Source organism: Rattus norvegicus, chromosome 20, assembly GCF_021556685.1.
Source record: "Rattus norvegicus strain SHRSP/BbbUtx chromosome 20, alternate assembly SHRSP_T2T, whole genome shotgun sequence".
Classification (NCBI taxonomy): Eukaryota; Metazoa; Chordata; class Mammalia; order Rodentia; family Muridae; genus Rattus; species Rattus norvegicus.
Window position 1 is genome coordinate 49,310,939 of NC_141553.1, and position 27,062 is coordinate 49,338,000.

General features: G+C 46.4%; 1 protein-coding gene across 5 annotated transcripts in view; it reads left to right on the forward strand.

Moving 5' to 3' along the window:
- The first annotated feature begins 6,968 nt into the window (after positions 1–6,968).
- The window catches only part of Snx3 (sorting nexin 3), a 32,640-nt gene continuing 12,546 nt past the window's right edge, over positions 6,969–27,062 (forward strand). For 2 of the 5 annotated variants that reach the window (XM_087598307.1, XM_087598308.1), the window contains exon 1: positions 7,188–7,456. In XM_087598307.1, the coding sequence (XP_087454433.1) occupies positions 7,295–7,456 (162 nt within the window). In that variant the 5' untranslated portion in view covers positions 7,188–7,294. Of the gene's footprint in view, positions 8,389–9,260; positions 11,050–27,062 lie in introns of those variants that run through there. The other 3 variants (XR_015645044.1, XR_015645045.1, NM_001044283.1) reach the window with 3 other exon arrangements.

The window sequence follows — 27,062 nt, forward strand, 5'->3', positions numbered from 1 at the left end:
GTGACTTCAGCTCCAACAATCTCTTCTGGTCTGTAGGGCATTCTAACATAAGGTTCACACACACAAGAGGTGTATAGCTTTAAAAAACAAAAAGAAAAGGGAACCATCGATCTTAAAAAGGCAAAAAGTTTGTATAGTTCACGCATAGGAAAAGGAAATATAAAAAGTTGATAAATTGTGAAAAGGTGTTCAGGCATACAAAATGAGGAAAATTCAAATCAGGATACAGACGAGAAAAGATTTTTTTTTAAAAAGGATAATACATTGTGATTGTGAAGCTACAGACAAACACGTGCTTCCGTGTTTGTCAAATGTCAGGAACTGGAGAGATGGCTCATCAGCTAAGAGCACTTGTTCTTTCAGTGGACCAGGGTTTGGTTTCCAACACCACAAGTCTAGGAGATCCAATGGCATCCATCTTCCGACCCTTCAGGCACCAGGCACACCTGGTGCACATAATCTTGGACAAAACACTCTTACACATAGATAAATAAATTCAACATATTTTTAAAAGAATTATTTATTTTATGTATATAAGACACTGTAGCTGTCTTCAGACACACCAGGAGAGGGCATCAGATCCCATTACAGATGGCCGTGAGCCACCACAGGGTTGCTGAGAATTAAACTCAGGACCTCTGGAAGAGCAGTCAGTGCTCATAAACACTGAGCCGTCTCTCCAACCCTGAGATACAACACTTTTAATTAAAAAAATAAATTTAAAGAACTGGGTGGTGGTGGCGCACACTTTTAATCCCAGCATTTGGTGTCAGAGGCAGGCAGATTTCAGTTTAAAAAAAATGAACTAGTCTATGGGGGGAGGGCGGCAATGGGGGGAGGATGGGGAGGGGAACACCCATAAGGAAGGGGAGGGGGGAGGGGGATGTTTAAAAAAAATGTAATCAAATGTCAACTTTAGAGAGAAACTGGAACTTTAGATTTTACGGGATCTTTCCATTATAAATGCACTTATCTTCCGGCTCAGTATCTCTACCTACACAGCTTTTTTCTCCAGCCATTCCCAATGTGTGACACACTCGAGGCCTCTCACTGTAGCATTGTCAAAGGCAAGACTGCATCCTGATTAGGTGACTCGAGCTAGAGTCATCATAAGGAGGAACTTCAGCTGCGAAAACGCCTCCATCAGATTACGTCTGGGCCAGCTCTGAGCGCACTCAGTAGCTCGCAACCGTCTGTAACTCCAGTTCCAGGAGATCTGGCCCCATAGGTACCAGGTAAGTGCATGACGCACATACATACATGCAGGCTAACACGTACACGTGTAAAACAAATATCGTTTTTATTATTATTATTATTATTAGTTTTACGAAGGCTGACTGAGCAAGCCGTGGGGAACGAGCCAATATACAGCATTCCTCCAGACTCTGCTCAGCTCCTGAGACTTGGCCAATCACACCCTTTCCTCATAGCAATGGCAGCCTCAACAGGCCCTACCACTTCAGCAGAGAGCAAGTTAAACACAGCACATATCACAATATTTTGCCATTAGAAATAGAAATAGAAAGCGCAGTTCTTATCCCATATATAATACTGTAGGAAGAAACAAAAAAAAAAAACAGAAAAACCTACCCAGATTCTCAAAAGACTCACATGGCCTAATACGGCCTCACAGTCTGAGAGGCTCTGGGAGAAACTTGTGCTCTCAATAGGGATGCGCCGGGCTCCATAGTTTCCTTTCCTTTTTGATTTGTTGTTGCTGTTGTTTTCTTCTTTCTTTCTTTCTTCTTCTTCTTCTTCTTCTTCTTCTTCTTCTTCTTCTTCTTCTTCTTCTTCTTCTTCTTCTTCTTCTTCTTCTTCTTCTCCTTCTCCTTCTCCTTCTCCTTCTCCTTCTCCTTCTCCTTCTCCTTCTCCTTCTTCTTCCTCCTCCTCTTCTTCTCCTCCTCTTCCTCCTCCTCCACCTCTTTCTCTCTTCCTCCCCCCCCCCCCCCTCCTCCTCCTCCTCCTCCTCCTCCTCCTCCTCCTCCTCCTCCTCCTCCTCCTCCTCCTCCTCTTCTTCTTCTTCTTCTTCTTCTTCTTCTTCTTCTTCTTCTTCTTCTTCTTCTTCTTCTTCTTCTTCTTCTTCTGTTTTTATTTTATGTATGTGAGCATAATGTAGCTGTCCTCAGATGCACCAGAAGAGGGCATCAGATCCCATTACAGATGGTTGCAAGCCACCATGTGGTTGCTGAGAATTGAACTCAAGACTTCTGGAAGAGCAGCCTATGCTCTTAATGTCTGAGCCATCTCTCCAGCCCCGTCCTTTTCAATTTTTAATTTTAGCATTGTTGGGATGTGGGATGTGTGTGCGGGTGGACAAGTGCCAGAGCATGGGTGTGGAGGTCAGAGGACCACTCTGTGGAGTTGGTTCTCTCCTTCCACCTTCGCTTGGGTTCTGAGGCTGGAGCTCAGGTCATGTAGGCTTGAGACAGGGGCGTTAGTAGTTGGGACTGGCTGCTAACTCCTTATATGGCTGAAGAGGACCTTGAATTCCTGATCTTCCTGCCTCTGCCTTCCAAGTGCTGGGATAGCAGCTCTGTGCCATCATGCCCAGCTTTGATTTTTAAAAACTTCTCTATGTACATAAAGAAAGAAGCGAGGTGACCTGTTAGGAATGAGGAAGCACTGACAAAAGAGGGCAAAATAGGAGATTTCTCGGGTGTGTTGACGTCGCAAATGAAGCTGGAAAGCATGAACAGCCAAGGTGCTACTCAGTAAGGGATTTTCTTCAGCAATGCCGAGCAGCCTGGACAGGTCAGAGTGTGAGGATTAAAGGGCTTTGAACTGTCAAACGATCTAGAAGAGAGTAGGCTGGTCTTTGCCACCCTAACCCTTCTTAGGTGTGCTGTGATTCCTGATCCTGACTCCCTGGCTGTCCAATTATTTACTTTTGTTTCCCTCCGAGATTTCTGGGTTTGGGTTGGTTTCTAACCAAGTAAGGAAGCAGTTGATAAAGCAGACCCTTAACCGACATTTAGGATGAAAACATTAAGGTAAAAATGACAGATTGGTTGCAGAGGTATAGGCCCCTGCCGGTTGCATTTATTGGATTATTTAGGCGCACACTTTGTGGTGATTGTCCATTTGATTTCCTTTCTCCAGAGGCTACACGAAGTACTGATAAGCATAGACATTCCTCTTTTGAAAGAGGGTCTCACTGTGTGGCTCTGGCTGGCCTGGACTGTGCTATATATAGACCGAGGAGCTGGCCTTGAACTCAGAGAGATCCACCTGCCTCTGCCTCCTGAGTGTTGATGTTAAAGGCGTGAGACACTATGTCTGGCTTCCCCCATTTTTCATTAGAATACTTTCTGCTGTCTATTTTTTTTTTAATCCAGACCGTTATGCACTTACTGATAGGTTGTTTCTTCGCTGCTGGTGAAATGAGCCAATTCAAGCCAGACTAGATTGGATTAAAGACAGGTTCATTGGGAAGCTGCTCTCGGGAGGTCAAGTTCACTGGGCCCAGGGACTGAGGCCAGGGAAGTCACCATGGAGAGAGGGGAGGAAGGAGGGAAGGGAGAGAGGAAGAGAGAAGGGGCATGCACGCAGAGAGAGGAGAAGAGAAGAGAGAATAAAATGTCTGGATTTTATAGGGAGGAGCCTCTGTGGGAAGAGCAGTCCAGTCCCTGGGTTGGAAAGTTCAAGGTTGTGGGCAAAGTATGCCAGGTAGGGACTGAGGGATGCTGGAAGAACCTAGAGGCCAGGGCTGCTTTGGTATGTAAAATATGCAGCTTGGGTCCCTTGCCCTGGAGTCCTGAAACCAAACAATTACTTGACTGGGTTTGGAATGACTAAGGACATAAAGTTTTACGTGTGTGAGGGCATTTCCCAAGAGGTTAATCTGAAGGAGGAAGCCCCACTCTTAATGTGAAAGCTCCATCCTGTGGATTAGGGGCCGGGGCTGAATAAAAACTGTGACAGGAATGCCAACATACACTGCTGTAGCTTCTGGGTCTTTCCAGCTGCGAGGAGTCCCAGCTATGTGCCCCTGCCCTCCGCCCCTACCACCACCCACAAACTCTGCCACGTCTTCCCATGGTGACAGACTGTACTCTCTTAAACCGCAAGCCAAGATAAATCCTTTTCTCCTCAAGTTGTTCCTGTTGGGCATTTTGTCACAGCAACAACAACAACAACAAAAAAATCAGAGTAACTAATACAGTTGTTTCCCACCACATTGTTTAAGACACATTATTACAACTTTTCAATTTTCTTTTTCTTTTTCTTTTTTTTCCTTTTTTGAGACAGGGTCTTGATAGGAATCTCAAGCTGGCCTCTCCAACAAAGAGTCTCATGCCTGTCTTCTGACTGCTGGCATCATAGGCGTGTGTCTCCAAACCCAGCATCTATTTATTTCTAGACAAGGTCTCAGTTGTCCAAGCTGGCTTTGAACTCCCGCTTCTCCTTCTTCCACTGAGTGCTAGGATTACAGCCACTTGCCATCACAGCCGTTTAATGTGGTGCTGGGTTTGACCCAGCACCACCTCATTGCATGCTAGGCAGGCATTCTACCAACTACACTGTACCTCAGACCGTATCTTTAATTTTTTTATTTTGATAAAAGATTTATTTTGATTTTTATTAGAATAGTATTCGTGACCAGTGTGTGATAATGTGTGCACTTGGGAGGCAGATGCAGGCAAATCTCTGTGAGTTCCAGGCCAGCCAAGCCTACCTCCTGAGACTGGGTCTTGAGGGAGAGCTGGAGAAACCTCAGCAGGTAAGAGCATCTGTCAGTAACAGAGTTCACACGGTGGTTCTCAGCCATCCAGAACTTCAGTTCCAGAGGGTCTCCATCCTCTTCTGACTTAGACACGCACATGGTACAAACATGCATTCAGGTAATACATGGACACACGTAAAATATATCTAAATAAATAAATGGTTCAGAGAACGGGGCATTTCGCTGCTCAGTCTGAAGACCAGAGTTCCATCCCAGAACAACAAGGTCCAACTCTGACTTCCGTATGTTCACCATCTCACACACTTTTACAGAGAGAGAGAGAGAGAGAGAGAGAGAGAGAGAGAGAGAGAGAGAGAGAGAGAGAGGGAAACAAGAGAAGTTGAGTTTGAATGTGAGGATGCTACAGTGTTAACAGATGGGACTTGAGCTTCTGTAGATCCAGCCTCGGTCAGGGAGGGAATCCTTCGAGCCGCTGAGCTAGGTGTCTCCTCACGGTTCTCATTGTGCTGATGCTCTCAGTTCAACAATGCCAGGGTTCCAGTGTTCCTACCCTCTGCTCATATCTTTAGTAATTTAAATCTTGAACTCATTTTTTCTAGAAAAAGTTCTCATGCGAACCTCTAAATTTGGTGTGTACCCCAGGATGTCCTTGAAATTGGATGCTTTCTTTCCCACTGAGTCTTGAGATTTGGTTATTTTGGTCATTGTTATGAATAGGATTCATTGTTTTCTGTCCGCTTCCTTTAAAAATTTTCCCATTGCTATTATAACTAGGCATTTGTCTAGACAAAACAAAATTACTGTTACTTTCATCTAACCACTGTAATCTCTTTAATTCTAGATTATTCTCTCTCTGTCCCGTGTGAGTAAGTGTAGTATGGTGTGTCTATATGTGTGTAGTACAGTGTCTATGTGTGTGTGTCTGTGTGTGTGCTCACAAGCCTGTTGTGCAGAAGCCAACATCAATGTCCTCTTCGATTACTCTTAGTTATTTCTCTGAGGTATGATCTCTCACGAGCCTGAAGCTCATTATTTCGTAGTCCCCACCCCGCCTCCCCCCACCCCAGGCTGAGCCTTCAAAACCTCAGTGATTCCCCTTCCCCCCTCCCTCCCAGTGTTGTGGTTACTGGTGGTACTGGCAAGCCTTATTGAATCCTGGGGTCCAAACTCAGGTCCTCATGTTCACACAAACAAGCGCTGTTAATCCGTGAACCATAGCTCCAACTCTTTTCTCTTTTCAGAACTGTATTCTCCTGTACTCTGGAAACAAGCTGCTAACTCTGGAACTTGCTAGCTTTAGTATTGTTCTACACTGCTGTTTCTGTAGGCTGACCCGAAGGGTCTCTAAGGAGCCTGTGAGACGCGATGGTTTTGGTCAGATATCACGGATGACACCACAATGCACTGGCTCCTGGTATCCTGGTTCTCGGCCCTCCCCTTTCTTCTGGTCTCCATTTCCTCTTCCGGAGTCTTTCCGCAGTCCTTTTTCCACTTTGTGTAAAGGCTTATCTAAGTTGTATTCCAAGAATAATTTGGAATTTACCACTTAAAAACATACCAGGGTATGTGGGGAACACGAGTGGCCACTTACCCAGACAGGACTCCGGGCTTTCATCTTGTCCACCCCCCACCCCCCAACCAGGGGCCAGATTTGTCTCTAGGCACTGTTTGACCTTAGTTTGATCTTATCTGGTTTTTAAAATTCCACTCCCTTATTTTACTGCTTTGAACCTATCAGGATAGAACAGGGTGACCTTGAAACTTCCGATCCTCAGCTTCTACTACCTTGCTGAGAGCTGGCATTACATTAGGCCGGGATTTATGTCCTTCCTGGGGATTGAACTCAGGCCATTATGAATCCTAGGCAATCAATCTACCAACAGAGCTACCATCATCAGCTCCCTTGGTTTTTTGAGATAAGTTCTCATGTAGCCCAGGCTGCCCTCCAACTCCTGATTCTCTGCTCTCCATTTCCCAAAGGTCAGGAATACAGATGTGCACTGATTCATTTGAGACGTTTATTAAAGGTTTCTAGAAATGAATTTCCGGGGATCACAGTGAGGCACTGGACTGGCTGTCTTACAGTATAGGCAGTTTTGTCTCCTTCCTGCTGTTCCAACTACTGCCTTCAATGCGCCAGGACAGCTAAAATCATTTCCGGGGTCCCTCCGGGAGGAGAAGCTATGTCAGAAAAACCGGAAACCCACACCCACTTCCCAGCGCCCCCTACTGCGCCTGCGCGTCACTCGGCGGCGCGCTCTCCCGAGGCATTGTGGTTGTTGTAGTCTCCCGGTATCCTTGGCGCCCACCGTTCCGTGACGCCGCCGCCCCTCAGCCCCACCCCGCAGTGTCCCTCCGGGGCCGCCGCGGGGCCTGCGAACCGGGCGCGGCGTTCAGGCCAGTCAGCTGTTTCTCCTTGGGCAAAGGGCGGAAGCCCGAGCAGCCTGGGGCGGAGCTTCGCGTAGAGCGAACGCCCACCCGTCCTACGTGCTCGTTCGCCTCTGTTCGCTGCGCGCGAGCCGGGAGTCCCCCGCGGCGGGCGGCGGCGGCGGCGTTGGCGGAAGGAGGCGGCGGTGGAGAGAAGCCCGCGGCTGCCGCGGCGATAGCGAAATGGCGGAGACCGTAGCGGACACCCGGCGGCTCATCACCAAGCCGCAGAACCTGAATGACGCCTACGGGCCGCCCAGCAACTTCCTCGAGATCGACGTGAGCAATCCGCAGACTGTGGGGGTCGGCCGGGGCCGCTTCACCACCTACGAGATCAGGGTCAAGGTGAGGCGTCCGCCCCTCTCCGGCAACCCTCGGTTCGGGGCCGCTATATCCCCATTGGACCCCGGCACGGGGCCCTGAGGTCTGCGGCCTCCCAGGCCAGACGCCCCTGCAGGGCAGCTTGTCTGCGGGCGGAGGCGTGAGCCAGGGGCTCGTCCGCTCTCTCCGTGGACGGTTTGTATGAGGACCAGCCCGCTGGCTCCGGTAGAAGGTGCTGGAAGATGAGGGCGTGGGTTGAGTGAGCTCTGCTTGCCTCTCAAGCAGCTGATCTGGGCTTGACATTTGAGTTGTAGAGGTAGATCTTTCGAGAACACTGTTCTCCGATAGGGAGCTAGGTGTGGAGGGAAAGGGCGGGGGGTGGGGGGCGGTTGTGCAAAGTTGAAGCCCTCTCTCTCTCCCTCCCTCTCCTTTTTTCCTGGACGCTTACCAAGACGTAGTCAAGCCAAGCCTAGCTGCTCCTTCCAGGCCTTTCTCAAGCTACAGTAAGAGCAACCTAGGTCGTACACTTCTCTGAGCAGGACTTGATGGGAGTTCACGGGAGCGCGTCAGATTTTTGTGGTAGGGCTGAACCAAGCGTTAGCAGTGAAGAGAAATGGTTGACCTTAGCATGCTTGGCTGCTGTCCTGCTGAAGGCCTAGGTGTGTGGAATGTCATCTCCCTCAGTATCCAAAGTAACAACAGCCTGGGAATGGGGACCCTTAAGTATCTTGTTCCCTTAAGTGTTGGCTTTTTCACTTGAACTGAAGGAAGTAGGTTGGAGTAGAAGCGGACGCTTAGAATTTCCTATCTGGTGGGTTTCTTGGCAGTAAGTATTTCAGACGATTTGAGGGATTGAAAGTACTGCTTGGTTTTACTCTGTAGATCAGGATTAAAGATTTTTGTCCCACATCTGGAACAAATTTCTTATTAAGTCAATTCATTGCTAAAAGTTAAATGTTAAAAAGTAACCATAAGGGGCTGGGGATTTAGCTCAGTGGTAGAGCGCTTACTAGGAAGCGCAAGGCCCTGGGTTCGGTCCCCAGCTCCGAAAAAAAAAGAACCAAAAAAAAAAAAAAAAAAAGTAACCATAAGATAATGTTGGCCTTAGAGGACTCATAAGAGGCCTGATCACTGTTAATGTTAGCGTTTATGTGAAGAAGCTTCTTGTTAAAGTCAGCACTCTGTGTGGTAAACAGAATTTGCCATCCTAGTCGTTTTTAAGTTGTATGGCTCAGGAGTGCTGTGTATATTTAGCATGTGAAACTTACACACTCTTAAAGAATCGTTCTTAAGTCATTGGCGATCTAGAAAAAAAATTAGACATCCAGCTTTTTTTTTCCTTTGAGGTTAAAATCTCAAATCCTTGGTTGGCCTTGAACTTGTAGGCCAGGCTGGCCCCAACTGCTGGAATTAAAAGTCATGTGTCTCCTTGCCTGTTGGATAGCCTGGTCTCTCAAGCTACTCTTTCAAAACTGCAAAATTCAGGCTCCAGTACACTGGGAAGTACATTCTTACCCAAGCCTGCTTTAAAGGGGGGTAATTTTAGGAGCTAGAGAGACCTCGTGTCAGTGGTTAGGAACACTTAATTAACTGCTTTTGCAGAGGGTTTGAGTTCAGTTCTCAGCACCCACATCAGTTGGCTCACACAACCTCCCAACTGCAGGCACAGGGGATCCAGTGCCCTCTTCTGGTCCCTTTGAGCACTTTCAGACACATGGCACACAGACTTACATACTTTTTTTTTTTTTTTTTTTTTTGGTTCTTTTTTTCGGAGCTGGGGACCGAACCCAGGGCCTTGTGCTTGCTAGGCAAACGCTCTACCGCTGAGCTAAATCCCCAACCCCATAAAATTTTTTTAAAGGTAATTTTTTTTTCTTTTTAGCTTCGGGGATGATTTTTGTCTTTAATATATGGCCTGTCACAAAAACAACTTCCTCTTTGGCCTTTATTCACCAGAACGTTTCCCTGTGTTGGCATGAAACTTGGTATTCCTGTCTCTGAACTTCCAACTAGTGCTTCCTGTCACGGTTGAGTCGGGTCCGCCCTCACTTCCTCCACGTAACAACTCGGTGCTTATCTTGCTGAGTACATTGTTAAAGGGATCCTAGTAGATGACTGTTTCCTAAAGTACTCCTTGCCACCAAAGAGTGACTGTACCATGTGAATGGAAGTATTGAAGGCCTGACTATGTACACAGAAACAGCCCTTTTTAAGAGTGATGAGAGAGCAAGATAATTAGATAGACTATTCTTACTCTGTGTTTTATTATGAGGCAGTTGGTTGTATGTTAATGACTTACAGTCAGAAATACTGGTGCCCAACAATAAAACATAATTGAGGTTCTAAACGTTTAGAAAATGTTGGTGTTTTTTTCTTAGTATGTAATGTATTGGCTAAAAACTCAGGACACCACGTAGTGAGACATTAGGTTGTTTAAGCACCGAATGACTTGAGAGATACTGTATTTAGCTAGAATGAGCCGGGTGTAGGCGCACGCCTTTAATCCCAGGCCTTGGGTGGCAGAGGCAGGCCGATCTCTGAGCTCAAGGCCAGCCTGGTCTACATAGTTCTAGGACAGGAGGGGTGACGGTGAGATGAATGCATTTATCACTCCGTAATTTTATTTATTACTGTTCCGTGCAGTTGATATTCTCCCTAGTTTCCGCCTCGTGCCTTTTGCTATTGTATTTATCATGTAGGAAGCCATTTTATTTTTCAGAGTTCGGGCCCTTAAACTATCTTGCAGTCATACTCTAATTCCAGCCTTGTGGAAGATGGTCAGTTTTACTGGGACTGATTGAAACTGCTCCAGCTCACGGGGTAATCTCATCTAGATGGTGGTGCTTTAGAATCCAAGTTTCCCAATCTCCATTCATCTTCTCTCTTTGAGAGCAGTGTTTAAGGCCATTAGGATCACCTGATTAGTATCTCCGCTCCTGAAAATAATTGGCACGGTGTTAATGTTTTAACTTGTCATAATGGGTAGGTACAGCAGAGAGCACTGTAGCGATGACGGGTCTGGGGAAGCCAGATTAGGGTCCAGATTATCTGGCACATTTATTAAAGAGAAGGCTGAAAAGGAGATCCTGCTGCTGCCTGAGGTTTGCTCATAGTTTGGGGGTTTCAGAGTCTACTGTTGTACTTGGAGACGACTTGGAGATTCTGTTCTTGAGGTTCGAGCTAGCCTTGGGTTCAAAAATAAGTATTTCTTGGCAGTGCAAGATGCCAAAAAATTAAGATTCTTCTTCCTTTCCATGAAGGAAGTCCTTGGTAGCTACACCTGCCTCCCAGGACTGGATAACATGGTGACTGGCACCCAGTGCTCAGGCACACTCTGGCCCTTTCTAAATGTAAATGTCTTCTGAATGAAAGGTCTGTGCTCACTTGCAGTTGACTTACCAGAATGGATTACCTTGTTCTCAGAAAGACTATTGGCATGAATGTCTACCCTCTTTGAGGTGACTCTGATATAGAAAGAAGCCATCTTGTTTGTTTAGTACCTAACCAATAGCCATTTGAAATTTACATTAAAGTTTAAAGCTGGGGCTGGGGATTTAGCTTAGTGGTAGAGCGCTTACCTAGGAAGCGCAAGGCCCTGGGTTTGGTCCCCAGCTCCGAAAAAAAGAACCAAAAAAAAAAAAAAAAGTTTAAAGCTTAATACCAGTGTTGATTGATACAAATTTAACAGGGGAGGTGCCCGGTAGAAGCAGCAGAACGGCTGGGTATCCACCATGCCTTTCCCCAGCGCTTAGGCAGAGGCCAGCCTGCTCTGCATGGGGGATTTCAGGCCAGCCAGGGAGGGATGGAGGGATGGATATATATATATATATATATATTTGAATGAAACCGAGACCTAGCAGCTTGATAGCATTCACTATTCTAAAGATGTCTAGATTTTTTCTTTGGGCTTAGTCCTCTGATACTAAATTCGGAAATCAGTATTTAAGACTTGAAAGTATTTTATTAAAGGGTCAAAATTGTGTGTGTGTGTGTGTGTAATGTGGTTTCTGAGGCAATGTTGCCCTCGAACTCACTCTAGCTTTCCATTCCTGACCCTTCTGCCTACATTTCGGAAGTGCTATATCACAGGCCTACACCAGCCATGCCTGGCCAAAATAGTGTTTTAGAAAATGAAGTCTTGCTTCTAAAGACAGGCTCCCCGTTAACCCTGGCTGCTTGAGCTCACAAAGGCTTGCTTGCCTCTATCTGCAAGGGACTGGGACTGAAGGTGTGTGCCGCCATGCCCAACTGAAAACCGGGTAGTTAAAAACACATTCATTTTATCTTGTGGATGTCTGTGCTCCACATGCTGGGTGCCTTCGGGGGTCAGAAGATGTCCATGTCCTGCAGCTGGAGTTAAGGTGTTTGTAAAGCACTGTGTGGGTGCTGGGAAGTGCTTTAAACCCCTGTTCCCACTCAGGCCATCTTGATACTGGGGGTAGTTGTCCAGTCTTCATAGTTCTTTCAGTTACTCAGTTAGCCGTGGTTTGGGGTGTTGTTGTCTTTAATTTTTTTCTTGAGACAGGATCTTTGTATGCAGTCTTAGCTGGCCTTGAGCTCACAGAGGTCCTCCTGCCTCTGCCTCCTGAGTGCCAGGAATAAAGGGATGTACTACCATGCCCAGTTGAAATGTTCTCTAATTACACATTTGAGATCAGTTTTAATTGACTTTTGAAGATTTTTTTTTTGAATTATTTTTATGTGTGTGAATGTGTACGTGTACCTTGTGCAAACCTGGTGGTGCCCCAGAAGCCAGAAGAGACCAATGGATCTCCTACAACTAGCGTTTTGTGTGGTGGTGAGCCACCATGTGGGAGCTGGGAACTGATCCTGGGTCTGCTACAAGGGCAGCAAGTGCTCTTACCCACTGGACCATCACCCCAGCCCTGTGATCGGCATTTCTGGATCTCCACAGAGTGGAGTCGCTCACTGATGGAAGAAGACTGTGTTCTAACTTAACACCAGCCTTAAGAGAATGTCGTAAAGGCAGTGGCAGTTCAGAAAGAGCCCTGTTGGTTTATATTGGATAATTAAAACTCAGATCTATATCCAGCTTAAGAGTCAGAAACAAAGACACAAAGATTTTCCCCTCCCAAGGGAAGTAGTCTGCTTTCTGCCCAAGAGCTGCTGTGACTGTAAACTAAGTGTCTGGTGTGGACTGCCATTTTTTTTTTTTTTTAATTTAAAAAAGTTCTATCTACACCTTAGTTTTGGTGTACTCAGATGTTTTAACCCTTGGAAGGACATTTCAGCGTTGCCTGCTTGAGATGTGGAGGTTGACGTCAGCAGGTCAGGTGTGCCTGAAAACCCTCTGAGATGTTCAGTCTGCTGTGAAGAGGTAACCAGGAGAGTATTGGTCTAACACTGTGAAGGGGAGGAGTCTATCTCCCTTGATGATAGCAGTTAAGTTCACGGACAGACGGACGGACAGTCTGACCACGCCAGAGCTCCACTTACTGGATCAAGTGCATGCAGTCTTCCAGAGCTTTCATTCACTTCCTCCTCTTCTTCAGAACAGTTTTCCTTCAGCTGCCTCAGCTGCTCTCAGGACTTATCTCATGGCACTCGGATTTAATGTCCTCTTTGTAGAGATTTTGCTGATCCTGCCTCACTACACTAGCTTTACTTCCTGTGTGCCTTAGTTGCTCTGTTTGTGGCTTTCTGTAGTTCCTGTATCTCACACTAGAAGTTTCTAAAAGAGAAAGACTTGTCATGCCCACCGTTGTCCCACACCGTATACTGCTCAGCACATAGCGGACACCTAGATCCATCCCTGTTCTGGACATTAGCTTGCTGAAGATCATAACTCTTAGTAGTGAAGCTGGGATTTAAATCTAGATTTTTCTGATAGAGTGTATGCCTTTTCTACCACCCTCACATCCCTGTCATGTGGAGAGCTTGTAAGCACCATTGGAGATAGTCTTGACTAGATAGATAAGGTTTGGGCAGTGGTAGTTTGACCAGCATCCCAGCAAGGCACTTTTGACACCCAATCTTATTGTGTTGTCTCCCCAAGGAAGACAGGTGGCAGGGAAGACTGAGGAAAAGACAGCTACCTACTCTTATTAATAGCCTAGATGGGATTAAAAGGGTCCTGAAGTAGTTGTGGCAAATGCAAATATGGCAGATCCCATAAAGAAACCATGGATAATATCCAAAGACAGGAAATGTGTTTTGAAGGAGAGGCAATTAAATAGGTTAAAAATGTCAGCTTCTACAGCTTGGAATTTGAGGAGAGATCTAGGCTGTGTTCACCTAGGCCAGGTAGTTTTACCTCTACGTATATCTAGTCTATAACATGAAAGTTAGCCAGAAATCAAGAAGAGACAAATGTATTTTTTGGAAAAAAAAAACAAAAACAAAACTTAGGATCGATTAGTTTCTGAGGGCTAGTTCCTTACTGACTGCACAAAAGACTGAGTTTAATAAAACATGGTGGCTCACGCCTGCAGTCCTAGCACTGGGGCCTGGAAGGAGGATCGATAGGAGTTTGAGGCCAGCTTGGGCTGCTCAGTGAGACTCTCTCAAAAAATAAAACTTACATCTGAAACAAGACTGGATTTTTCTGATCAGTGTTTTTTTTTTTTCCACAACCAGCCAATAAATGAAGGTTTATAAGCTCTATTGTGTGACACATACTGTATTGGTGAGGTGCTTGACTGAAAGTTGGGGCACCCTGGGGGTGGGGCGTATTGGCGCACACTTTTATTCCGGAATAGTGACCTGAGTGGGCCTCTGGCAGCCATGTAAAAAGCTGGTTATTAAGGCAGTGGTATACAGCAGTGGGGGGGAAGACGGAAGAGGCCTAGAGCCTGGAGCCAGCCAGCTCGGCCCAGTCTGAGAGGCCTAGGTCCGTCCTGGTGAGAGACTCCTATCCCCAAGGAGGATGGGTCCTGAGGAACAGCACACAAGGTTGACCTCTGGCCTCCACATGCACCTGGACGCATACGCACACTGTGTGCATGGTGTGGGTGAGTGTGCATGGTGTGGGTCAGAGCCTGTCTGGCCAGGAGTGCGGGTGCAGAAGGTGGGCAGTAGAGGGAGCACCTGTGTCTCTGTACTTGGCTGCCTGCATCTTGGTTTATAGACCTGCCTGGGTCGTCTAATACTGATGGTGGACTACTTGATTCCCCAGGACTCCTTGCAGGTGTCTGACTGAAGGTCTCTGCTATCCTTCAGCTCCCTTTCCTCTCCCTGAGCCCTTTCCATTGTGCTTCCCTGAAAGAACCCTCCAGTCTGCCTCACCACACTCTCTCTTACCCTCTTGTGACCTCTCCCTTGGTCCTGTTCCTCCTGCCCACAGTCCCTTCCACTCACGTCTCCCCACATGCACACACATTTCACTTGTACATGTGGGAGAACCCGGCCTCACATAACTTCACCTCAGTTTACTTTCCTGCACTGTCACAGTTCATCTTTACAACTGAATACAGAGCCTTTCGTAAGTACCACATTTTCTTTATCCGTCTGCTAATGGACACCACGGCTGGTTCTGCACACTGGCAGTTAGTCATAGTGCAGCCGTGAACAAGGATGTACAACGGCCTCCTTTCACTGACACAGAATCCTTAGACCTAAGGAGTGGTATAGCGGGATCATGCAATTGATGTGTCTTCACACTCCTGGCTGCCCGTGTTCTAACTAACACCCATATTTATAACTCTACCAATTGACTTTTATTTTTAAATGGGGTGAGAAAGTTTGTTTGTGGTTTTGTTTTGTTTTTGGTATGTGAGGTATTGATGCACACATCCATGGTTTACCTGTGGGTTTCAGAGTCTGCTTTCTAGAGTCTGTTCTCTTCTACACTTGGGTCCTGGGGATTGCAGTGAGGTTGTCAAGTGTGGGGACAGTGCCTTTGCAACTGAGCCATCTCCCTTCCCCTCAGAGAGAGTACATTAAATTTGCATTCTCCTGATGACTAAGGACGTTGAATGCTTCTATTCCCTCTAGATGTTTTTTAGTACTGTACAGCAAACTACCCTGAAACTACTGGTTTTACTGGTTTATAACAGCAATTTTCTTGCCAGTCTGAATATTACCTTGGTGTGGTGTCTCTGTCACTTAAATGACTGTTAGCCAAATGACTGACATGTTTGGCGTTTGATACTGTCACTTGCTACACAGACATAAGGGTTTAAGCTCTAATCCACCACCTACCAAAAAGCTGGGTGTGGTGGCCAGTATCTTTACCCTACACTGAAAGGCCAAGACTGGCGATACCTCATGGCTCACTGGGCACTGACTGAAATGGTAAGCTCTGGATTCAGTGAGAAAACCCTGTTTTAAATAAGAAGGTAGAAAACTGACTGAGGGGGCTGGAGAGGCGGCTCAGTGGTTGAGAGCACTGTCTGCTCTTCCACGGGCCCTGGGTTGAGTCTCAGCACCCACGTGCTGGCTCACAACTGTCTATAGTTCCGGTTCCTGTGGATCTGATGCACTCTTCTGGTTTCCCCAGGCACCAGGCACACAGTGGTGTACAGAAATACACACATATAAAACACTCATACACATAAAATACAATTTTTAAAATTTAAGTGATTGAAGAACACATCCTAATGTCAGCCCTGGCTCAGGCTTGGCCACACAACAGGAACAGCTTGTACGAGCATATACACTTGGAATGCACACATACCACAAAGAAAAGAAGAGGCTAAATGTCCATCTTGATAGTAAGTGAATGGCTATAAAGAGAAAACATGAAGATTTCCCAAAGACAGGTCACTCTGGCAAAGTGAGCTAGGCATGGCAGCACATGCTGTAATCCTGGCCATTCTGAAGGCTACTGGTCCGCGTTTCTTAGTCCAAGCAACAGTCAGACACCCCATCTCAAATACAAATAGGAAAGAAAGGAAAAATGAGAAAATTATGTGTTAAAGCATTTGTGTACTGGGGTTGGGATTGTATGCATGTATGTGTACCTAAGTGCATGTGCCTCTGTGTGGCCTATTAGCACAAGCGATGACAGCTTTGACCCTATCTTTTAAAATTTATTTATTAAATACATATATAAACACACTGTGGCTGTCTTCAGACGCACCAGAAGAGGGCATCAGGTCTTATTACAGATGGTTGTGAGCCACAATGTGGTTGCTGAGATTTGAACTCAAGACCTCTGGAAGAGCAGTGTTCTTAACCACTGAGCCATCTCTCCAGCCCTGTCCTTACTTAGTTTTTGAGACAGGGTCCTGAAGCTCAACTTTGTTAGACTGGCTGGTCAGCAAGTCCCCGACATCCTCCTGTCTCAACCTTTGGGTGCTGGGACTACAGGCACATACAACACTGTAACTTTTTGGGGTATCCAGACTCAGTTTCTTGTATTTGTGTGACCCTCTGAATCGTTTCCCCAGACTTCATAAACTTTTTTTAATTATTCCATTCGTTTACATCTTAACTGATCCCACTTCCTGGTCACCCCTCCACAAATCCCCTATCCCACACAAACACAAACTGTGACATAATTTCAAACTTTATCGTCAGGCTTCTGAACCACCAGAACTCAGCAAGGTTCTAGAGTCAGTAGGGCCATGTATTTTGCATGCGTTAGAAGAGAAGTCACTTTGCACCTGTGGTTCTAAGTATCAAAGTACAAGATATACTTAAGTTTTTTAGCTAGTAAGTACGTAGCTGCACAATTTTCCTGAGCTTTAGGATACACAGGACAGTGTTTTCATAAAAACTCACCTTGTGAAGGTGAGTGTATGAAGGCACTGCTCCCTGGTGCTGCAATATTGACACCCGTTCCTTCTCCAGACCCACTCAGTTAAAGCCAGAAAGAGAACCAAATTACATATCATATGTACACACAGAGAGGTTTTTTGTTTTTCAAGATGGGATTTTCTTTTTTTTGTCTGCCTCTGCTTCTCAAGTGCTGAGATTAAAGGTGTGTGCTACCGTGCCCACCTTAAGAGTTTTCTAATGCGCATACCATGTCAGTGGTATACACTTGCAGTCCCTGCAAACCGGAGAGTCAATGGTTGATGTCCATTTTTGGGTTAGCATGCTGCTCTAAAGTAGCAGCCTATGGAGAGACCTTGGCTGAGGAGAGGGGGAAGAAGGAAAGCTTTAGGTGCTCGGGCCTCAGTTATGAGTACAGTTAGCTCTTCGGTGAATCACTTAGGAGTCTGTTCTTTGGTCTTATCTGCTCTAGAATTTTCCTTTTTCAGTGCCCAACAATCATTTAAATTTGGCAGAGGGTGTTCTGGTTTTATTTCACGTGTGAGTGTTTGTCCTAATGTGTATCTGTTCACTGTGTGGATACAGTGCCTGCAGAGGCCAGAAGTGGGAGTCGGATCCAGTGGGGCTAGAGTTATGGATGGTTGTGAGTTGCCCTGTAGATGCTAGGAATTGAACCCAGCCCCTCTATAACAGCAGTCCGTGCTCTTAGCCTCTGAGCTATCTCTCCAGCCCCTAGCAATCATTTAAATTGGGGTGTTGGATTCCTACTACCAGATAAGCATTTGGCTAGTCTCTCACATTTATTTTATCTTGTTTAGTGTGTGCTTATTTGATCACAAGTGATGGTAGCCTCTGAGATGGACAGGACAGCTCTTAATGAAGGAACAAAGGGTGTACTAGAGCGTGACTCCCTGACTTTCATTGACCTCAAGTCTGTTTTATGTTTTAGTCACTTGTCACTCTGTCTGGTCATTGGTACTTCTGTGCCAAGCTCCAGGTGTGGATTGACTTCACACCCCATTCTCTTAAAGTAATCTCTTGAGAACCTTGTTTGGGTGTTTGTTTCTTTTGTGACAGGGTTTCTGTGAAAGCCCTACTCGGCTGTCTTGGAACTCACTGTGTAGATCAGGCTGGCCTTGAACTCAGATCTACGTGTGTCTGCCTCCCAAGTGCTGGGATTAGAGGCCTGCAGCACCGCGAGTCATTTATTCTTAGTACTTTGACCATTTATGAGTCTGCAGTATATACTGCCCACCACAAAAACAGCCTCTGATTAAAGTTAAGAACACTCTCGATCTATGGGCAAAAAATAAAACATAAAACTTAGAGGACAATTTGACAGAGACACATCATGTCCATTGTTCCCATTCATTGCTTATTTTAGGGATTTGCCTGTAAGTTTGTAGTGTGAACAGTTTCTCTGCACAGAATCTTGAGGAGGTTTTAAGCCTGGCCTCCTGGGGGGTCACCCCTGGATCTTACACTAGTGACTGGCCATGGCCAAAGGTTATACATAAATCCATAAAAATCTAGAAAAGCTTCTGCCTTTGGAAGAGGGCGCTGTGGAAGTTGGGAATGGATTCAAACTTCAGGCAGTTTATGACTTTGCCCTAGCTTTTACATGGCCCGATTCTCCTGTTTGTTTCTGTCCTTTATCTGTGGCAGATGCCACATGCAGCTGCAGTTCTGTGGATAACCAATGTTCCTAACTCGGCTTTCTCCGGCCACTCGGAGAAGATAGCAGCTTATCAGGGCTGCCATGGCGCTTTCTCTTTCCCCTCTGTTCATCAGGTCTCTTGGTTCCTTGCAGTCTTGGTTCCTGCTTGGCCCTCCCCAATTTTCAGTTCTCAAGAACACTTTTTAAGCAGTATACCTGCAAATACAGCTTTATTACTTTCTCTGTCATTGCTGGATTCAAGTGGGACCTGGTATGGTGGTAACAGTCGTCCAGAATGCCGTCCTTCGTTCTCCTCCCCTGTAGTTCAGCAGCACACTTTGCACCGGCACTCAGTGCTTCCCAGTTTGTGCTGCCTTCAGCTCATTCCTCTACTTGGAGTGTTATTTTGGGGAAGAGGCTTTACCGAGCTCACTCCAGCAATGGCGAGGCTACAGCCTTCCTCTTTCCTGATACTGAAGATGACCCCCAGGCCTCCTGAAGTCTGCCCGGCCTACTTTTCCCTTATGCGTTTCTCTGATGCTCTGTAGTTGAAGACAGAAGATCCTAACTCATATTGTTCCTGTCGGGTGTGTGCGTGGTGTGGTGTGTGTGCCCCAGCATGTGAGTGGGAGCAGACGACTCTGTCTGTAGGATGTGCGCATGCCCTGGTTCCCAGGCTGAGGTCAAAGGGACTGTGCGTCTGCTCTCCTTGTGCACTGTCACATCAGGGCTCCAGAACTTGAACTCTGCTCCTCAGGCTTGAGTGGCAGGTGCTGTCTGTCACCCACTGAGTCATCTTGCCAGGCAAGTTTTATTCTTTTATATAAACAAATCCAATTTTTATGGCACAGTTTATTAAAAAGAGACTGATTTTCCTTTCATATATTTTCGTTTGCTCTTTGTCAAAATTACTTGGCCGTATTATTTCTGAGTCTTTTTTTTTTTTTTCTCGGAGCTGGGGACCGAACCCAGGGCCTTGAGCTTGCTAGGTAAGTGCTCTACCACTGAGCTAAATCCTCAACCCCTATTTCTGAGTCTTTATTGGACTTCCCTCCTTTTTTCTTTTCATTTTTCAAAAAAAAAAAAATGTATTTATTCGTGTGGGTGTGCACCTGAGCTGGGACACTGATGTTCTAGAGATCAGGACAACTTACTGACTGAATCCGTTGTCTCCCACCATGTGGCTTCTGAGGACCAAACTCCCATGGTCAGTTTTGGCAGCAAGTGCCCTTACCCGAGGTACCTGGTCAGCCCATACAGTTTCATTGCTTCTGATTGAGACAAGGTAATGCCTCTGGCTTCCCCTTTTCAGATTATGTTGGCTGTGAAGTCTTTATTGGTTCCCTGAGACTTAAGAGTCACAGTGGTTTAGCGTCTCGTTCCCAGGCCTCATTTCTCCGCGGCAGCATGCTGTTCGTGCTAATCCGAGAGACATCTAAATCGATGTACGTCTGGGTTCCCGTTACTGAGTCTTAGCTAGAGTTCGCAACTCGGCTTCTTTAAGATGCTGACGGCTAGATTCTGCCTGTGGTACTTTGAGAGCACTTTGTCACCCGTGGTGTCCCTTTTGGGGGGATGGAGGGGTGCAGACTTAATGGAGGAGGAATGTCATTTGGAGTGAGATGGAGATCAAAGCTCAGGCCTCTTCCAGTTTGTTCTTCCTGCTTTGTGCTTGTGGTTCAGGATGTGAGCATTCTCTGTGCACAGCTTCAATTCCAGAGAGCCAGAGGCAGATCTCTGTGAGCCTGGTGACCCTGTCTCAAAAACAGGAAAGGGGGCTGGAGAGATGGCTCAGCGGTTAAGACCACTGGCTGCTCTCCCAGAGGTCCTGAGTTCAATTCCCAGCAAGCACATGGAGGATCAGGACCATCTGTAATGAGATCCGATGCCCTCTTCTGGTGTGTCTGATGACAGCTAGAGTGTACTCACATACATAAAATAAACTTTTTTTTTAAAAAAGGAGCAGAAAGGACGTGAAGGCCCAGGTTCCTGCTGTTGATGCAGATCCTTCCTGCTAGGGTGTCTCACCGCCTTAAGCCTCAGCCCAAGTAAACCCTAGTCCTTATGTCGTTGGTCATTGTGTTTATCACAGCAGCAGAACAGTAACTACTACACTGCCCTAGACCATTTGGATGCCATTCTAGATGGTGTTCATGTCTGGGTAGGATTCTTAGGGTTAGGCAAGTTGGGAAGATAGGCAATAAATACAAATTTTAAACTTTTGCACTTAAAAATGTGCAAAGAAAATGTTAGATTAGTAAGATATTCATTTATAGGCCTAATTCTTCTACCATAAGAATGTAGAATTATGATTGTAAACTTGTACATGAATTTCCTTTACAATTATTATACATTTCTGTTAAAGGTTGTTCATGGAAAACCTTTCATGTTCTTTTTTTTTTTTTTTTTTTTTTTTTTTTTTTTGGTTCTTTTTTTCGGAGCTGGGGACCGAACCCAGGGCCTTGTGCTTCCTAGGTAAGCGCTCTACCACTGAGCTAAATCCCCAGCCCCCCTTTCATGTTCTTGGCAATTCATAAATGAAGGCTGTGAACAAAATGGGAAGGATATGGAGTTAGTTGGTTTATACATTAAACTAGTTTAAAATAACTCTTCGTTGTCCTTTTTGGAAGTTGTACCATAAAGCATACTTCCTTACAATAATGAGGGATTGTATCATTGAAGGGCCATGTCCTTAGTTTTTAAAGACGACGAAACTAAATACCTTGGCCTAGTCACAATCTCCATTTCAAAGGTTCTTCAGACTGAAAGCCTATTCTTCATTTAAGTGACTTCTCTGCAGCCATAGTCAGGAGTTCATCTGGGTTATAGGCCACATCTCTGCTTAGTCATGCTGTTGGGGTTGGGTGCCCTAGGCATCAAAAGTACTGCAGGGAGAGGTGGTCGCCGAGCACGGCAGCTTAGCCTTTATCTCTAGAGCAGATACCCGGAGAGACCAACTGTTGAGCGGGGCCTGGAGCGGGCATCGCTTACACCGCCTAGGACTGGCTGAATAGATGTGCTCTGTTGAGTGTACTTTTGATGTTGTTGCCAGTCTTTTCAAATGCACACGTGACACTGTCTGAGGAAACACTAGAAACACCTGGTAAACATTTTTCTTCTATCTTTTGTTAAGCTATATTCAGTTGATTGCATTTTAAAGCTCGGCTTTCTCCCTGGTATCAGCGATAATCAGGTTACATACAGGGTGCATGTGAGCTGCTGACTTTGCTAGGTTAAGGCTAATGATGGGCAGCTTACTGTGCCTAGGCTTGAAGGGAATCCTGATGGTCTTACCCAGATGATTCATAGTTCAGTTCCAGGAGGAGAAAAAGAAAGGCTGAGTTTTATTTTTCTCTAAGTAGCAAATTAAGCGTGCAGGCTACAGAGATCTTTCCTCACATTGCTTCTGGTGTTTAAAAGTACACCACCAGCAGTAAGGCAGCCCCATGCTTCTGAGTTTTGTTCTAGTTGTCTTTTGGTTTTTGAGACAGTTCATAGGTAGCCCATGATGATCTCATACTTGCTGTGTATCTGAAGAGTACCCTGAACCCTTTATCTATACACTGCTCCCTCCCGTGCACTGGGGTCCCGGGAGTGCACCCTTGTGCCGGCTTTGCTTTCGTTGTGTTTCATCGTTTTCCTAACCTCGTCTTTCTCATGAGCTTAGAAGAATTCACTTGTCAATTGCAAATGACTCGGCAAGAATGATACATTAGAATTGCACCCCTCAGGCCGAATTCCTTTTGGCCAGAGGTAGATATCCTTTCCTTTCTGCCAACTTGACTAGAACTTCCTGTGTGTGCAGAATCCACAGATTGTGACCGGATAATACAGTCTGTCGACTCACACGGTATTTGGCAGGCAGTGTCCCCTTTCTGAAGTAAAAACTGGTCTCTGTCTTAGTGGTAAAACCAGAAATCAGGCACACGGATTTTGTGGTGTAAATAATGAGTAAACCCAGGCTTAGCTTGCGGCCTGTGCTCAGTCCAGAGCACAGGTAAAAGGTACATTTTAGGCAAATTCACCCAATACATGAATTCCCAAGAAGCAGATTCCTATTGTCCTCTTACAGTTTTGTAACTCTTAAACTATGTAAAGGACAGGATTAGAGGAAGGGGAAATGATACGTGAAAGGGGAAGAAAAGACTGGGTGACCAGGCAGGTAATCTAGTGCTCACCTAGATACATATAGCCTGGACTCAGGCCCCAGCTCTGGGAGGGAGAAAAAGAGGCAGCGGTTGGGGGATCAGATAGAGGACTGGGGAGGAAACTGAAGGTTAACTACATTGGCTAGATCTGGCCACATAAAGACTGTCCTGTCATGGTATGAACCAAGCACCCTTCGAGCAGGTCAAGTGGGTCCTCAGAAAGCATTGGTCTCCCTGCCGAAACGAATGACGGTGGACTGGTCATGACGGGACAAAGCCACCGTCGATTATTGATTATAGCTCAGATGGCTGCCCCTGAACCTTTTGTTGTTGTTGTTGTTGTTTTAAATGTAAGGAGGGCTGGAGTGAAAGCTCGGCAGTTAGGAGCATAGACTGCTCTTGCAGAGGACCTCTGCATTTGTATCCCAGCACTCATAGGGCAGCTTAGCAATGGCTCCACTCAGATTCAGGGTGCCTCGGTCAGGATTCCTATTCCCGTACAACCATCATGACCAGGAAGCAAAGTTGGGGGAGGGCTGTTGCTTCTTCGGCTCACACTTCCACACGGCTGTTCATCACCAAAGGGAGTCAGGACTGGAACTCACGCAGGGCAGGAAGCAGGAGCTGATGCAGAGGCCATGGAGGGATGTTACTTACTGGCTTGCTTCCCCTGGCTTGCTCAGCTTGCTCTCTTATAGAACCCAGGACCACGAGCCCAGGGACAGCACCACCCACAATGGGCTGGGTCCTCCCCCTTGATCACTAGGTGAGAAAATGCCTTACAGCTGGGACTCATGAAGGCATTTCCACAACTGAGGCTCCTTCCTCTGTGATAGCTCCAGCTTGTGTCGAGTTGACACAGAACCAGCCAGGACACAGGGGATCCATCATCCTCTGACCTCTGCAGGCACCTGTGCAGTTGTGCACACATGGACATGGACGTACGTGGTTATACATTAGATTTAAAGGCTTTTTGGTGGCTGGTTTTTTGTTTTGTTTTGTTTTGTTTTTCAAGACAGGATTTCTCTGTGTAGTACTGGAACTCTGTAGACCAGGCTGGACTTGAACTCACAGGGATCCGCCTGCCTCTGCCTCTTGAGTGCTGAGATTAAGGGCCTGTGCCCTCGCTGTCCATCCAAAATAAGAGTCAAACAATTATTTTTACTTTTATGGCTATGGGTGTTAAGTCTATATGTATGACCTTGCGTGTGGTGCCTCTGGAGGCCAGAATACAGTGTTGTGTCCCCTGGAACGAGTATAGACTGTTGTGGTCTTTCATGTTGGCACTAAGACTCTAATGTGGCTCTTGGAGCACGGCCTGGGCTCTTAACCACCAAGCCATTGCTCAGGCCCCAAGCTCTTACATATTTAATACACGTTTGTCGTGACAATTCTGGAGTTTGGTTTCTTTAGACCAAGCATCAGAATGTGTTTCTGTTTGATCACGTGGGGATAAGGGGCTGCTGGGAGCTTACCGCAGCAGCAGACGCTCATGTTTAGCCTAACTCAGTTCCCACTGTGAGAAACCAGACCTGGGGCGGCTTGAAGGGAGAGTGAAGGCACAGCTATAGTTACCCGCTTCGTTACAGGCTCACTCCCTTTAGTAAGCCACTCTCAACACACGAACTCCAGTGGTCTTTCTCTTACAACGTGGGAATTACTGCCTTTTAAGTTATTACAAAAGACTTACAAAGTATGTTGCTAACTTGGAGAAAATAGAGGGAAACAACATCCAGAGTATTGAGTTATACTGTAACTCTGTTTCTCTTTGCTGCCTGTTCCCATCTGCAATGTTTTACAGTGCACAGGTCAGCAAGTAAAACAGACCCACAGGCGACCTCCCCTTGTCCTCCAGACCCGGCTCCCCCTGAGCCACATCCTCTCTTCCTACAAACATCTCTGCATTGGAACTGAGGAGGTGGCTCAGAGGGCCCAGTGCTTGCTGTAGAGCGTGAGAACCTGGGATCAGATCCCAGCACCGGTGTGAGAAAGAGCTGGCCTTGGTGACACAGTTCTGTGACCCCAGCACTGACTGGATCCAAGCACAAGCAGATCCTGGAGGGTTTCTGCCTCCCGTCTTGCCAGTCAGAAATCTCCAGGCCTCAGTGAAAGACCTTTCTCAGTAAACTACATGTGTATTGCTCTGTGCGCGTGCATGTGTGCATGCATGGTGTGCTCACGTGTGACGGTGCAGGTGTGCAGACCAGACACAGCCTGTGGGAATCACTTCTCCATCCATCATGTGGGTCCCAGGAATCAACATGAGGTCATGAGGATGGGCTGGCAGCTGCCCCTACCCGATGAGCCATCTTGTCAGTTCATGTGCACCTGTTAGCTTAGCTCTCAGGGGGCTGCTGCAGGAATAGGAGAATTCAGGGCCATCCCAGGGTTACAGACTGGTTAGAGGCTAGCCAGGACTATGTAGGGAACATCTGTCTCAGAACAACAAAAAATTTTTACATAATGATATATCAGCTAAATGTGATGTTTGGATACACTTTGGAATAAAGTCTAAATAGATCTGAAACATTTTTTCCTGATAAAAACATTCAAAATGATTTCGCATAGTTCTTTGAAGTATTAGACGTTGTATCTAGTCACCCTGCCTCGCAGTGTTGACTGAGTAGCTCTCCGCCTGCCCTGCTCCCGATGGGGCGTCTTCATCTTTCTTCCTAAGTATCCCCCCCCCCCCCCAGCATGCACACCAGGTCCTTCAGCTTTCCTGGAGACACCGTATCATCCAGAGACTGTGGAGTCGCCCTGTGCTCTCCCACAGGACTGCCGTTGGTTCTCAGCACCACATCGTGCAGCTCACAGCTAACTGCCTGTGACTGCAGTGCCAGGGCACGCACGCACGCACAAAGAATGCCAGCCCCGAGAGCTCTGAGGGGAGAACACATGGCCAGCCTGGGCTGTGTAAAGTGAGACCCTGTCACAGTTGTCATTGTCCTGGTCAAATTGCTCAGTTAGTTTCTTGCTTTTGTTGTTTATTTGTTTCATTTTTGGGGGGGGGGTGTATGGCTGGTTTAATGTAGGGGAGGGATATAAATGCGTTGTGGGGAGGGTACTGAGGCCAGTCCCAGGGCTTTGCGTATATTAGTCAAGGCCCCATTGATGATAAACTAAACTCCAAGTCCTGTTCATGGTGTTTGAACCACACAAATTCAGATTTTTATATCATTTCTATTTTCCTTGGTGTTTCATGAGCTTCATGAGGGATTTACTGCATTTTATTCATTGTCTTAAATGATGATTCCATATTTAGCACTGTCGTCGTATAGATGCTTGGTGAATACGGTCTGCCAGAGTTAGACAGTGGGTGAATATCCAGCCTCAGGCCCTTTTTACAAGCATTAGATCAGAAGTGGCCAGACAAGAGCTCGCAACCACGTAGTGGCAGAGTAGTTCAGCCAAAGCAGGGCGGGTCTCCTTCGCTCTTCAGGTAAGCTGAAGCGATCTTTAATGACAAGACAACGTCTTTTAGACTTACCTTATGTGTGTGAGTGTTCCGTGTGTACGATGTGTGGGTTAGTGTCCCAGAGCTTAGAAGAGGACTTTGGGTCCTCTAGAGCTGGACTTACAGGCAGCTGTGAGCCACCATGTGGGTGCTGGGGACCAAATCTGGGTCCTCTGGAAGAGTAGCCAGTGCTCGTAAATGCTAAGCCTCAGGAAGACTTTATTCTTGAGACGTCGATAACAGGCTGGCCTTAGACTTATATAGCTGAGGGTGACATTCTGATTCTCATACCTAATGCTGGCTTTGCTAGCTGTCCCTGAAATTAATTAGGAAAAACGTTGACAGACACCCGCCCGTCAAGCTCGGTATTCTAAATGTAATGGGAAATAATATCCAAGTGTGTGTTTGTTCTTACAATGCTAGTGCCCTTACTGGGCAAGGGCTCTCCCGTCCACACACCCTAGCCCCAAGTCTCCTGCTAGACCTTGTCAGAACTCCAGTGTGGCACTTGTACAAGCAGAGAGATGATAGCTGAGAAACCTGACAGGCCCTTTCAAACATAAACTACTAGCTAATACAGAAGGCCAGAGACTCCCTCACTCCCCACTCAATTAGAGAGATTCGGATATAATCACGATTGTGTCAAAAGTTCAAAAGGGAAAATGGGAGGTAAAACGAGCCGAGCTGGCT